This window comes from Diceros bicornis, chromosome 4 (assembly GCF_020826845.1).
Source record: "Diceros bicornis minor isolate mBicDic1 chromosome 4, mDicBic1.mat.cur, whole genome shotgun sequence".
Classification (NCBI taxonomy): domain Eukaryota; kingdom Metazoa; phylum Chordata; class Mammalia; order Perissodactyla; family Rhinocerotidae; genus Diceros; species Diceros bicornis.
The window spans coordinates 21,995,525-22,010,792 of record NC_080743.1 but is presented as its reverse complement, the minus strand read 5'-3'; the positions used below and the strand labels follow the sequence as shown (position 1 = coordinate 22,010,792).

The 15,268-nt window shown below is 36.1% G+C and overlaps 1 protein-coding gene across 3 annotated transcripts in view; it reads left to right on the top strand.

Moving 5' to 3' along the window:
• ZNHIT6 (zinc finger HIT-type containing 6) overlaps nucleotides 1-11,062 on the top strand; it is a 59,856-nt gene extending 48,794 nt beyond the window's left edge. For all 3 annotated transcript variants that reach the window (XM_058538418.1, XM_058538419.1, XM_058538417.1), the window contains 2 exons: nucleotides 6,909-7,033; nucleotides 10,875-11,062. In XM_058538418.1, coding sequence (XP_058394401.1) covers nucleotides 6,909-7,033; nucleotides 10,875-10,915 — 166 coding nt within the window. In that variant the 3' untranslated portion in view covers nucleotides 10,916-11,062. The remainder of the gene's footprint in view (nucleotides 1-6,908; nucleotides 7,034-10,874) is intronic.
• Nucleotides 11,063-15,268: the final 4,206 nt, after the last annotated feature.

Sequence of the window (15,268 nt, the reverse complement as noted above, 5' to 3'; positions counted from 1 at the left end):
ATTTCTAGGTGATTCAGATATTTCATTTTGGCCAAAGAGCTTCAGCCTCCTCTCCAACCAGACCTCTCACTGTAATTTTTTATAAATACCAAAACTGGATGAATTCTGGGCCAGCCCTGTGGCTTAGCGGTTAAGTGCGCACACTCAGCTACCGGCGGCCTGGGTTCGGATCCCGGGCGCGCACCGAGGCACGGCTTCTCCGGCCATGCTGAGGCCACGTCCCACATACAGCAATGAGAAGGATGTGCAACTATGACATACAACTATCTACTGGGGCTTTGGGGGGGAAAAAAAAGGAGGAGGATTGGCTATAGCTCAGAGCCCGTCTTCCTCAGCAAAAAGAGGAGGATTGGCATGGATGTTAGCTCAGGACTGATCTTCCTCACAAAAAAAATTAAAAAAAAAAAAAAACCTGTATGAATTTTGTGTGTATTCCCATATCCACTCTCCATTCAGTCCTAGACAACTGGGTTATTCCTGACTCTGTCTACCTTGCACGTATACTGTTTTCCTAGAAAGGCTTCATCTTTTCCCCTTTAGTGAATACCTGATAGTTCACCAGTGTATTCCCCATGCCTAGAACAGTGTCTGGTACGTGGTAGACCCTTAGTAAATATGTGTGGAGTGAGGAATAAGCAAACAAGCAAACAGTTAAGTGAAGGAACTCAAAAGATCTGCTTTCTAGTAGTCTCAGCTCTGCCTCTCTTTGAATGACCCTGAGTAAGATACTTAACTTCTCAAGGTTTCAATGCCTTCACCTGCAAGACAAAAAAGACTAGGGGAAGTTCTTGCCAACTCTAAAATAATATAGTTCTGTGGTGTAGTTAATTCATGAAATAAAGTTAACCTTTGAGCAAGTTTCTCTGAGGAACCTTATCATATTTTGCAAAGTGATGCTTCCTAATAAAGATTGAAGATGTAAGAGTCTATACTAATCAGACTCTTGCATTTATTTTAACACCGGAGGAAACATGTTTTGTTAAGAGTAAAGCTAATTAAAATTCCCTAATATATTAGGAGAAAATCCATGGAGGAGGAGAGATTTTAAGAACCAATTGAGGAGTGGAGGAGCTAGGGTTAGCAAATGAAGTGCCTAGATATTGAAGGCACTCTGTAGCCTGAAAGAGCATTTGGAGGTAGATAAGGAATAGGAGAGAATGTTATTGAGAATCTACTTAGCTTTAGATTTCTATCATGACACTTGTCTCAATGAAATGTCATAGTTATTTATTTGACTGGCACCTCCAATAAACTTTTGGGTTTATTTTTATGAACTTTCATTACCTAGCAGACTACCTGTACATGATAGACACTAAATAAATATTTGAGAAATTAATTGATGAATAAATTCCGGGCACTGTGCTTACAGTGTTTTCACATGCATTAATTCTAGTGAAGTACATACAAACTCTCTACAAGATAGGAATCTTAGGCTCTGAGAAATTGACTCACCCAAAGAAACTAAGTTACAATTACAAAGCCAGGATTTGGACACAGGTCTGTTTGTCTACAAAGTTCTTGCTTTTCCTACTAACTAGTCTCATCATAGATCATGAACATAATTCCTGACAAGTATGTCATTTCCCTACTAGAGGTGCTAAAATTACCTTTGGAGTATAAAATCTTATTACTGTTACTTGTTTGGCAAGTTTTACTTCAGAAACATTTTCACCTATTACATTTCATCTTTACAAGCTAGCTGATGAATAGATATCCTTTCCATCGTTATACTGATGAGGAAAACTGAGTACTCTTGAGGAGTCACAGCTCTTGAGGACTAGTGATAAGACTGGAACCCAAGACTCTGGATTTAAAAGTAGTTGCATTTAGCAGTGAGGATAAGAAAGGGCTAAACAAATGGCATCTAGAACTAGTAAAAGCCTTGGAGAGCCCTCATTAAAGCATGTTTTAAAATGTATAATTGGTCATTTTATTTCACCATATCCATAGCTTAGACTGGGATCATTTACCAGTGCAGTTCTGAACTGTCGAACTTTCTGATTGGAGGCCTGTGTCTGCACCACCTAAAGCATGACTGGTGCCACATGTCAAGCGTGTGTAGCCCTCGTTTACATGGATGCATAGAAGTCCAAAAACAAAGTGCAGCAAACCACCAACTCAATTACTGTATTTTTTTTAATATGAAAACTAAGATTCGGTAAGAAAAAATTTACTTTGACAAGATCTGTTTCTACTGTGACTTGGATGGTATGAGCTGCAAAAATTGTCACACAGGAGTATTACTTGGAGAAATTTTAGATAATACCTTTTTCTTTTAAACAGATGAGTTAAAACTATCTGACCCTATGCTTAATTTGGTTTTATATGTTTTAGTTTGAGTTTATGTATCTTTTTTTCCTCCTATTCTAGGTCTTCATTAACAATCTGAATTCTTCCTTTTCATTTGGATTTTGAAAGCCAGTTTGTTCACTTAATCCATTCTCTTTCTACTCTATTAAAATAAATTTAGTTCTTTTAAGTTTGTGTTATTTTAAAGGATTTTGATAAGTGTGAATATAAAATATTTAGTTTATAATTGATTCAGGAACCTTAGTAAATTCAGTTATGCCAGGATGAGCCATACTTTAAAAATATTTAGGGGCTGGCCCTGTGGCGTAGCGGTTAAGCACGCGCGCTCCGCTGCTGGCAGCCCAGGTTCGGCTCCCAGGCGCGCACCAATGCACCGCTTGTCAGGCCATGCTGTGGCGGCATCCCACGTAAAAAGTGGAGGAAGATTGGCATGGATGTTAGCTCAGGGCGAGTCTTCCTCAGCAAAAAGAGGAGGATTGGCATGGATGTTAGCTCAGGGCTGATCTTCCTCACAAAAAAATAAAATAAAACCTGTCCTAAAAAAAAAAAAAATATTTAGCTATCAGATGACAATAAACTAATTTATATTAAGATTAATGATTTTAAACAGCCAAAGATTCAACTTTGTGCATTTGGAATCACTTAGTTGCACTTTTAACCCAGAAACCTAGATTGAGAAATAAATACAACTGTTAAGAATATAGGTTAAGTGCTGCCTTTGGCAGATGGATATCAAAACTTGTAGAATTTTAGAGCTGGAGGGATCTTGGTGATCACTTCATACAGTGACCTTATTTTATAGTGGAAAAATTTTGTAGCCTAGGGACTGCTATTAGATTATTAAATTTGGAGAAGATGCAAACTTAGTGTCAGTGTGTTTTAGGGGGTGGAAAGGGAGATGATCCTAAGGAGTGTCAGTGATCAGATGGGAAATAAAGTGGTTTGTGATTTTTTTTTTTAAATCCTCTGTCTCCTTTTGAGTTGAGAGGTTTAAAAAAAAAGCCTAATTTGCTAATAAAGCGCAAAGGAAGTTCAAGAACTTGGCCTGTTTCTTTGAAAGTTAGTAGCAGAGCCAAGATTAAAAGCATACCCTTGAGTATCAAGACAACTTTTATTTATATAATGTCAATCACTGTAACACCTGTTCAGCCTGCTGAACCATGCTGCCCTTATACTGCCCCTGTGAGGCTGCCTGGAGCAGGGTCAGCTACCCAGCCTCTGAGGGTAAGCAAGTGAAATAACAAGAGGAAATGTCTGAGAGGGTCCCTGAGGGTAAAAGACAAATGTTGGTATCTTAATTCTTCCAAACCTATGTAGTTTTTCTTACGGTAACAAAGTCATTCTACTAATGAGAATACCAGAGTTCACAGAAATTTCTAAAAGATAAAGCTGCCCCTTAGGATTCACTGATTTAATGGCTTGCAAAGGAGCTAAAGCCTAAATGTTTTAGGCAATGCCAAGCTGGACTCAACAACTTGCCTCAGGATAATGGAAACAGAAACATTCAAAGTACTTTTAACCTCTCAGAAGTAAATGTGATATAAAATAATGGTTTGAAGGTTATACTGAAAGTTGTAAGACTACATTTAAAATGCAAAATGCATAAACAAGGCAAATACGTGTTTCAGTGCTTATGTAATCAGTGCCATTGTTTGTTACTAAGGAAGTTCAATGACTTTATCCTGAACTCAAGTTTCTGTAAGAATGTGTTATTATTTTAGGTAAATACAAATATAAAACTGTGTTCATGGCTTAAGGAAATGAGCTGACAGTTTCTGTGTTTTATCGTTTAGCCCTCACAGTAACTCTTGAAGTGATACTGTCATTATCTCCATTTAAGCATGGAAACTAGGGATTAGAGAAATTAAGTAACTTGTCCAGGATCATAGATCAGTGAGTGATGGAGCCAGGACTTTAGTGTTCGACTCCAAACTGAAGCAACCACTGCAAGTTACTGCTTCATTTAACTAAACACCAGCTCCTCAAAATGTTACCCCATATGTGTTTGATAGCCCTTCTTTATAAACAGTTTACATAATTTACTTTTTAATCACAGACAAATATTAATGGTAGACTAAGAGGAACCACTAGTTAGAAAAACCAAAGAAATTCAGAATGTCAGCTAAAAGATTATCTAGTGAAGTCTGACCTCTTTCATTAACAGACTAGAAAGCTGAGGCCCAGAAGCTTACTGACACTGAAAGCAATATTGCCGTGATTAGAAGTTTGCAACTTTTTAGGGTAAACACTAAATAAAATTCGGTGGTTCTAATCAAAACCACACAACATACCAGATTTTCATTTCATTTGAATAAAATTTTTTAAAAATAATTCATTGTAAACTCTTATAAATCTTTGCATCCCAAGTGCTTTGTACAGTGCCTGCTTGGCAAAATAGGGACCAATTTGTTTTTTTTAAGTAAACAAGTGTAATCATTATAGTTTTAAGATTGAAATAATGTATAACTTACTACATGGTAATTTTTAAGTATCTCTAAATGTTCCTCTTCTGGGAACATATTTTATACTGTATAAGTGATAACATTAGGCTCTGGTTACCATATGGCTTTTGAAGAATTCTTTTTTTTTTAATTGTTTCAGCTTTGGAAATCTAGAGAAGCCTAATGAATATTTAATATTATAAAAAGAAGTAAAATGCCTAAAACGTGAAGTATACACTGAAAATTATTTTCCAGAAACTGAAATAAGTAGAAAACATTTCCTTATTTGGGAAATGTCTCTTAATAGAAGGCTTATGATTCAGTTAAAATGCACAGAAGATATGTTACTGCAAGTGTTTGTAGGATACTACTTGAAAAGTTCCTATTTGAGAATTCATCTTGTTTTCTCCTAAGAAAAATTGTTACATCCACTTTGTATTTTATAATATCTAATTCAATCCCTTTTTTCTGTTTCATATGATTACTGCTAACTTTTTTATAAGTACTGCTTATTTCAAAGGGAAATAATGTTTAAAAGATGTGAAGCATTTAATCCTTGAATGCTGGAACCACTTTTAAAGTATTGTAAGCACATCTGTATTACATTACACAGGGAAAAGAATGTATGTGTTCTGTGGCCTATGGGCACTAGGGTGGCTGGTTTAGGAAAACTGAGTATTTTGCATTTCAAGTTTCTTTTCAATATAAAAAATTTTCTGTGATTCTAAAATGAAAAATTTAATTCTAGGGGTGGGATGTGTGGTCAGACAAACATAAGTAGAGTTTTGGTTTTATGTTTGTTCTTTCACTTGTCACCTACTTCTTAAAAAGAAATCAATTTTTATAGCAGGCTTGGCTTTGCATTTTATTAAGCACTTCTATTTTCCCTTATTTGAAAACTATTGCATGGGGCAAACGTAGAATACAGAGAAATCACTACACCAGGAGTTCTTAATAAGCGCACTGCATGTCTCAGTCAGCTTCGAGTTATAGTGCAAATAATTTGTTGCTAATTAAGAGATACTGAAGTTTGTGAATGATTTACTCTTAAAATTACAGCAGATTCAAATGCATCCCGATGATAACCTCACTCTTGATCATTTGTATTCCAGTGTGGTTTCTTGAGTGGGAGGGAAAAAGATGGAGTTACAGCTGTCAGGCTGGGAATCCCTTGGGATGTGTGTTTTGCATGTGAATATCATGTGTCATTGGTGGAGAGGGAGAAAAAAAGTTGAAGAACTTCTGTACTACGCTGGTGGACATGTTCTCAACTTCTTCCTTTTTGACATAACATGATATTCACGTGCCAACACATTCCCATATGCAACTCCTAGTGAGCTAGCTGAAATTCCACCCCTTTCTCTCCTACCCCAGAAAGCAAGCAAGGGAGGAATGTTAGAGGAATGCATCTTTAGTCAACTCCAATTTTTTTTTTTTAAGTAATGAGTTGAGAATTTCATACCTTAAGGAATATTATCATCTAATTACCTATGACACATTTGACAGCTATGTCATGATACCATGAGTGATAAACTCCAAATGTCTTAAATTTTGTGCTTTTTGCCTCATTCAGAAATCCACACCTGTTTTTTTAGAATTTCAAAATACAGGAAGGCCAAATTTAATTGTATGGCAATATACATTTATGGAAACTATTTATAATTAGAATTAACTTTTTACAACAGTATTTTGTAGCCAGTTATTTAACCACCATGTATTACTAGAAATTATTTATCATGGGATTGTTGTTTGTTTTTCTTGTAAGTCTCAAACTAAATATATCTGAGCAATTTGAATTTTCAGCTGGTCATTGTTTTATCCAAGAAAAGTTCATGACACACTAAACATAGGTATTATATAAAGGTTAGTCTTTATTCTTTACTTGACGTGAAAACAAATAACTTGTTCTAGAGCTTTCCTAATATCAAATTATTTGATATGCTTTTGGTTTAGCTTAGAACCTTTATAATAATAACTCTTTTACCTGGTTTTCTTAGAGGTATTAAACTTACTGTATTATAGGGAAATAACTACTGAATTAATTTCATCATTGTTTAAAAGTTTTTAATGGCAAGGGACTCTGATATATTTTATTTATGAGTAATTTTGAATATTAAGGGTGTTTTTGTTTATTTTTGTTTTACTTTTTATTATAAGCTATTATGAACTGGATCCTTACAAAAGCCTTCTTGACAATTTGAGGAACAAAGTGATCATTGAGTACCCAACATTACATGTGGTATTAAAAGAATCCAGTAAAGACATGAAAATTCTTCACCAAGGTAAGTGTATATTTGTTCCTGTAACGCTTAGAATAACTGTAGTGAAACAGAAGCAATTACATGACTGTCTTTATTTCTTTATATATGTGTTTTCCTACTGTATTTACACACTTAACTGAATTTACTCTATAGCTACAGTTAATACTTATGAAGAACCAAATGAATGGGCTGCTGCTTCTGGCCTGTTTGAGAGCATGTAAGCTTATAATATCAGTTTAAAATGAATGCATCAGTTTGAATATCTGGCTATAAAAGGACATTGTTTGCCTTATTGGAGTTCTGTGTGTTTTTGTCTTTCTTTAAGCTAATAGTCTTTATAAGTAACAGTCTATCCATGATCAGATAAATTTACTCTCTAGTTAAAACTCTACAGATTCTTAAAATGAGGGATTACAAAACATTTTTAGTATCCTACCTTATGGAAAGGGATAATGATGCAAGGACCATTATGTTTAAAATTTGGACTGCATTTAGAATAAGCTAGTGCTATTGCCTTGCCCCATTATCTCCTTTTTTCAAACCCACTGGTTTTATTTTCTTTGATTTTGTTTCCTTGGCTATATTTCTTGGCATTTTAGTGAATCTTTAAAAGTAGATACTTTTCCCTCTGTGGTGAGGAATGGAGTTGGGAGGAAGTATTAGAACTGGAAATGGTATGTGTAAAAGTTTAGCGTATAAAATGACTTATCCATATTTGCAACTACTGATTAAAGTAAGCTAATTGTGTTTCTGAATGCAGATTCTAGAAGATGAATAAAATTCAGAAACTACTTTTAAAAAAGGAGAGAGATTACTCACCTGAACTCAAGACCATTAGCTACTAGTTTCAGCTAAGGATCATGGGTACAGGCCAAGTTTCATTGTAACGAACTCCAGAGGACCATAGAATCCTTGGATTGTATTGAACTCTTTCTTTTTTTTTTAAAAAATAATATCATTTGAAATATGTGGTTCAGGTTATACCAGTTTTATAGACTGTAATAGGCAGTAACCTTTCTTGTAAGGTATTCTCTGTACATGTGTATAATAGTTTTTTTTCCTTGGCAAAAGTTAATAGAAATTTTTTTTTCAAAGTGGCCAAAATTTTGTCAGTGCCACAATTTGAAATTAGATTTTTAACTAGCAAACAGGAAGTTTCTAATAATCAATAATAGACCTCTAAATCTTTAATTCTTGATTTTATATTTTTCACAATTTGAGAATATCTGATTTTATTTTCTCAACTTAAATTAGAAATTGCAGTTTTAAATGACCAGTTTCACTTTTTTTTTTTAAAGCCGTGTAAAACCTTACTTTTTCCTTAATGCAGTTCACGTAGCTCTCTCTCTAAATGTTGGTTTCAGGGAAAGTTGTTTAGTAATGTGGGTTACTAGCCAGGGCAAACATCGTCTGTGTAAATAAACAGCACACACAGCTCCTCTTTCACCTTGTTTAGGAATGCACATTGAAGTAAGCTTCCTGTAACGAAGCAAAAAGAAAAGGCCACTTTTGTGGTGTACTTGGAACCTTATTAAGTAGAATTGGCTATTTTTTTGGTGAGTATATGATGTGTGACTTATTTACAGGAAACACAGGAGACTCGTGCTTCCAGGATAGAGGATCATGGAGAGCTGCTGTAGCAAAGAACCCAGGAGGACCTGGCAGGGTTTTAAGGACCAGGAAGTGTTGTCACGTCATAGATACACACACTTTAAAAATAATGCTAGCTCTTCCTGTCCAGGCATTTCTTTGTGTAAGCACTTCAAGGTGTCTGTTTCTTTGTACATTCTTACAGCATTGGATATTCTACAGGGTAGTCCCTTAATGTGGGAGGAAGGTTATATAAGAACAGGGCATTTTCTTTGGAAAGCGTTGAAATTCTTTCTCTCTCCAGAGGCAGAAAAGTTGGGTTTTGATCTTGAGTTCATAGCACAAGGTGTCTCTCTTCTCGTTTGGGGAAAATGTGTTTCTGGGCAGGGATTCAGTCATTTCCACACTTGCTGGTTGTTATAATGCTTATGATTGTAGATTGCCATAATTTATTTTTTTAGAACTCTGCCTATATTGGTGGGCAATAGGTAAGCTTTGTTTGCTTTTTAAGGAATGAGAATGGTTGGCTGTAGAAGGTTAAGCAGTTAAGGTAGCCCACCAGAGTGGAGATGTAGAGTGCTGATCACCCATCTTCTGTCAGTCCAGTGAGAAGTGCTGAGAATGGGCCCTTGTTGGCCAAAGTTAGCTAGTAGATTTAAATGACTTGGTAAAAGCATGCTGCATTTCAGTCTAAGGAAAAAAGAATGGAACTCTATTAAAAGAAGAAAACTAGGCAACTTCAGTAAGCAAAGAAAGGGAAAAGTTTTCCCCAAACTGCAATGCCAAATAGTACAAGGCCCCAATGATTGAAGAATATCAGCAAAATGTATTTCTCTATTGTTCTAAGATAACTCAGAATTAGAAAATGCCTCTGCCTTTTGAGAAGGAATCCAACCCAAAATTGATTACTTGAATTAGTGAAAATATCTGGCGTAGCAGCTTCTCATACATCAGTCTCTTGTTGGGCCTCTTTCATCCATTCTCTGTCCCTCTCTCCTTGCTTCATTCCTGCTTACCCCTCCTTTTCTTCCCTTCTCTTTCAGTGTATGTGTGAAAGAGCGGGGTTGGGGTTTGGGGATGGATCTCCGGCACAAGAACACACATGTGAACTTTATAGTGTAGTAGGTGCTGTAGTAGAGTTTGCGTCAAGTACGGAGAAAGCCAGAGGAGAAAACAACTAATTTCTAATACCATGGAGACACTTAAAGGACTCTGCTAGAGTTTATAAAATTCCACAGAAATCTGGACCATACCTTGGATAGAACCTATGTCAATGCCTTACTCACAAAAAGGATTTAGTAAACACCAGTTTGATTGCTGGTACAATCTTAAATCTAGGTACCATCAGCAAACCCCAAGGAACTTGGCAATTGGAATATGAGGCAAGATCCAAGTTTATGGTTCTAGCGTCAGCTCTTATTAGCTGTGGGCCCTTGAGCATTCACTCTGCCTCTCTGAGCTTTATTTTCCTTATCTATATAATAGAGATAAACGCCTATAAGCCTCAAGCAATAATAATGTGTAATACCTTAATTTTCATAGTGTTTTTATATATTATTTCCTTTTAGCTTCACTATACAAAGAAATAAATAGACCAGTTACTCTGGTCTATTGATGGTTAATGGTTAAAAAAAAACCTAAAAGATAGAGTGATTTGCATTTATATTGATTCAGCAAACATGCCACACTGTGGGGGATAGATATAGGGAAGAAAGGTCTAGTCTCTATCCTCAGTGAACTCTCAGTTTGGTGAGTGAATCAGTCTTGCTTGCTCTAGTCAAGTCAGCTCCTTTAAAGGAGCTCCATTTCTGCTCTGAGTCTTCTTTCCTGTGAAAGGAAGGAGATGGCGATTAGCTAGTCTTCTGTCAGCCCACATTCACTCAACATATACTGACCCTCAATTTTAAATTTAAAAAAATCATGGAAAAATTTATTCCAACCACACTTGGCCAGCTTATGTGATAATAGTGATCTATTCAATGGTACGAGGATGGAATCATAACCACACTGTGAAGTGACCATTCCCAAGTCTTCCACAGAGTCAGGAAGGATGTTACCTCACAAAATATAATTGCCACTTTCAGACATCATTTCTCTATTTATTGTGGCCAGAATTGTATATCCCAGCTGCTTGGAACATGACATGGTTTGTCTCTCCCCGTGAGCAGTGCTGTTGGTATGCATCAGAGGGGAAGAGAGAAGAGGGAAAAACAGAACAGGCTAAACAGAAACAGTATAAACACTTGACCATATGTTTACTTATTTTTTTCAGCGAAAAGTGAATCTACCAAGAACATTGGCAATGAAAATTGAGCACTTCTTCTGGATGAAGAAGGCGAAAATTCCCAGACAAATGCAGAGGACTATGCATTGACTAGCTATTGGGTGATTGGGGTATTATTAGTGGGTGGTTGGAATTTTTTTGTTTCTCTGAAAAGTAATTAAACAATCTAAAACTTTTTTTTGAGAAGGATGTATTTTCTAGCATCTTGTATTGACGTGTAAGGCCCTTATTCCTATTAACAGCCCCTTTTTTGCAGCTCATTGGCATAGTGCTTATTTTAATTAGGCCCAGGCTTTTAATATGCTTGACTCTATAGGCTGAAAACTTCGTTAGTTTGATGCAAGACCAAACCCAGGGATCACCTGTGTTAGCCACAAAGTTGGCATTCTCTTTAAACATAAAGGCCATGCGCTGCACCTTCTAGCCACAGGAGCACTGATCCATCAGTTGCCCATTCTTGTCTTTGGGGTTTCTATGTAACCTATCCTCTTGGGATGACTGAATGGGTCTTTTATACGTGGGTAGCATCTAGTACGATAGCATGTGTAAAGGCTGAATAAATACTGTTTACTATTTCTCAGATTCAGTTCAGAAAATCAGCAGCTCCACATTGTTGTTGGAACCATCAGTGCTCATGAATTTGGCTCTCCTTGTTCACACAGTGAGCTGTGTCTTATTATGAATTCTGTGCCTTTCATCCCATTCGCACTCCACTCTCGTCATTACCACACAGGGGTGTTGTGATGAACAGTTTTATGCTGTGTTTTGAAACATCTAGCAATAATTAAAAAAACAAAACAAAACACTTGGAACTCTTCAAAGTGTTATTGGAATGTATATGTGTATTTATGTATATACATGGCTTAATTTATACCTTATGGCAGCTCTGTATACATTATGATCTCACATATTAAAATTAAAGTTTCCTAGTTTTATTGGAATTTATATAGTTATGAAATTGCAATATGACTACAAAAAAGTAAAAGATTATTACATCTGTGTTGCATTTGTGTACTTAATGGTTAAAACAATTGTAAAATTGAACATTAGTGAAATTCATTTTTAGTTCACAATTAGAATGTTTTAGACCAAAAGGAAACCAGAGGCATTCATTAAAGAGAATAAAATTAATATTATAATAATAATATATAATATAAAAATAAAATTAATTAAATATCTCCACAATATTACTGGAGAGACAACTAAATGGGATTTCAAGGGATTCATATTTAATCTAAAAGTGAAATTTGTCTTCTTGAAACAGGCAAGGAATAGGATGAATTGAACCAAATATGTCATAGAATTGTTATTGAGAAAAGTAGAGTAAAGCACACAAAAAGAACATGTGATCTGAATATCAGGGTGGAGAGGAATTTCCTGACAGTGAAATCTGTTATGAGTAGTCTCATTTCCAAGAAAAGTGCTGAGTTCCATCCCTTCTAGAATTTAAATTGAAAACTGGACAAAAACCAAAGGATTTATCCTGTACTTTCCCCCTGCCCAGGAGGGAGGAAAACAAGGAATAAAAACCTGTATGATCTAATGCATCTTTCTCATCTCTATTGTCTAGGATTCTGTTAAACTTTTCAATTATACACTATTCCTTAGGAAAGAATTTACCTAACAGAGTTCCCTTTAATATAACTATCAGCTCATTTGATTAATATGTACATTTATTCCCACACGATTTATAATAAACATATGTTTTAGTGAATAACCATGTCAACTGCTCGGAGGGGGTGAATTTGGAATAATTCATTGAGAGCCCTAGAAGTTTGTAGTATTAAGACCCAATTTCTTTTTTAGAAGCCCTCTCCATTTTGGATTCTTTACAAATTCTGATGAATAAACAAACTCCCTGACCCATGTTAAATTCAACATCCTGCATTTTGTTCACGAAATCACATTTTAAAAAAGGAGAAAAACTCCACCTGGCTTTCTTTGTTTTTTAAACAATGACTTCAAAGGGAAGGTAGGCCTTTCATAAGTGCTAATTATTACATATGGGATTAATAGCCATAAATTATAGTAAACAAAGCTTGCACCTGTTCATATTATAAATATGAATTAGAGTTACTATATTTAAGATTCCAAAGTATAGTTGAGCCAATTTGTTTCCCTATAGCAAGTAGTGAGATTTCAGTTTTCATGATGTATAGTAAAATGTTAAACACATAACTATAATGCCAACAATTTCCTTTATACATTTTATTTAATTTGGTTTATGTATACATTGTGTTCTACCTGATTTCATATGTCATTAAATTTTAAGTAAAGATACCTACTCTGCTTTTATTTAATCATATGCTCCTGCATTAAAATGCATTAAGTTTATTTTCAGGTAGATATTGTACACTTTTGATTATTAACCAATTGTCCTTCAGTTGCAATTGCCAGAAACTCAACTCAAACTAGTGTCAGCATGAAGGGCAATTTACTGGCTCGTATACAGGGAAGTCCAGTCGTGACTGGGTCCAAACACCCCAAGAAGCCATCTTTCCATCTCCCATACTTGGCTCTGATTTTTTTCCTTGGGTTGGTCTTCTGTTCCAGGCAGACATTCTCTTTGGGGTGGGAGGCAGTGAGGTAAGGATGGTAGATGACAGCCGTTGACAGTTTCAGCTTACATCATCATAACCAAAGCATGGCAGCAAGTTATGTAAAATATGGGGGAAGAACTTTGATTTGCCCAGAGTGGATCACATTCCATCCCTGAGCTGATAAGGAGAGGAGTTCCCCCAAAGGAAGGGGAAATTATCAGAAAAAGGAAGTGTGTAGGGACCAGGAGAGGAAAGGTGGTTACTGAGAATGTAAAGTTAGCAGATGTCCACTGCACCCTATTTGAATTTGAGTAGCAAGAGGTTTCTGATTTGAAATAAGATAAGGAGTAAAATTCAAAATTAACCTGCAAAGCCTCACTGGCTTTAACTAGAGATTTTCATTCCTACTTGATGCCATTGCTGCTTTGAGTTGCCATTATGGTTTTTTTTTTAATGTTCGACATTATGTTGTTACTGGTTTAATCAGATGCACATAGTACCAGTCCATTTCCATCACAAATTGGGAAACTTCCGGTTTCATCAACATTTGAGAAATATTGATTTTGAAATTAGAGTCATACTGGAGGAAAATGCTTCAAAAAGTGAAGACTACTTAAGTAAAAATAAGCCCTTTAAACCTTTGGGGGTCTGTACTTCACTGCGAAGTATTTTCTTTCAGCTTTGGTCAATGAAAGCTATCTAAAGTATGTGTACATATGTTCTTTAAAATGAACTATAAACATGTTCCATATTGGAGTGTGGTGGACTGCATTCATTTTGAACTTTCATAACCAAATGCATCCTTTAGCCTTGGATGAGCTACTACCTAACTCTGTTGTTGCCAGTTTTGTTTTATTGCTAAAGTACCAAACCTTACCCTCCATGACTTGGCCCCAACCTAATTTTAGAGCCTTCTTTCTTTCTTTCTTTTTCGCGCTTTGCTTCAGTCACACAGAACAACATAAAGGTTACCATATATACATCCCAGGCTTTTTCCCCCTTGAAGTGCCTTTCTCTTCGTTCATTATCTCCACGTGAGCGTATTCTACCTATCCTTGGAGACCCAGCTTGAACAGTAATTGCTGTGATCCTCCCATGTAGAAGTCAGTTATGTTCACACTCTATGTGTCTCCTGATTGATGCTAATGTCATACTGGTTGGTAAATGTTTTAAATATCACACTGATGATGAGTAATAACTAACATGTATTAATAGCTTACTAACTAACAAGCGCTATTCCAAGCAATTTAAGTACATAACTCATTTAAGATTTCTCACAACAACGCAGTGAAATAGATGCAACAGTAAAGTCCTGCGGTAAGTGGGGTGCAAAAAATTCAGTAACATGAGATGAGTTGCATTATTGCAGGCTGAAAGAAGTGACAGGGTGAGCCTGCACAGCTAGTGCTCTAGGAGTTCCTAAGCGTCTGACTGTAGGGTCCCAGATCCATCCTGTAGTGTGTTTGGCACCAGGTGGTGGCAGATGTCCACTCGGTGAAATATCAATGGGGACAATTCTGAGTTAGTCCTATGTCTGACTGTACTTCTAGGATAACAGAGTGAGTCTAGGGATCTCCCAGGTAGTTGATGCCCATTTCATCAGTGTTAACTGAGATTAGCCACACCCTCTGTGCCCCCAATTCCTGAAACAGCCTGCCGTTTCCAAACCTGGCTTCACCCTCCCTTTCATTTTCCTCACCCTCACCGAGAGTTAAGAATCTGAGTCCACATGGAGTTTTGAACAGGGGCTAGGTGGAGAATGGAACTGATTCATGTTTTCAGGCAACATTATTGACAAGGTTGACTGTAAACCCATTTTACAAATAAGAAAACCAAGGCTTA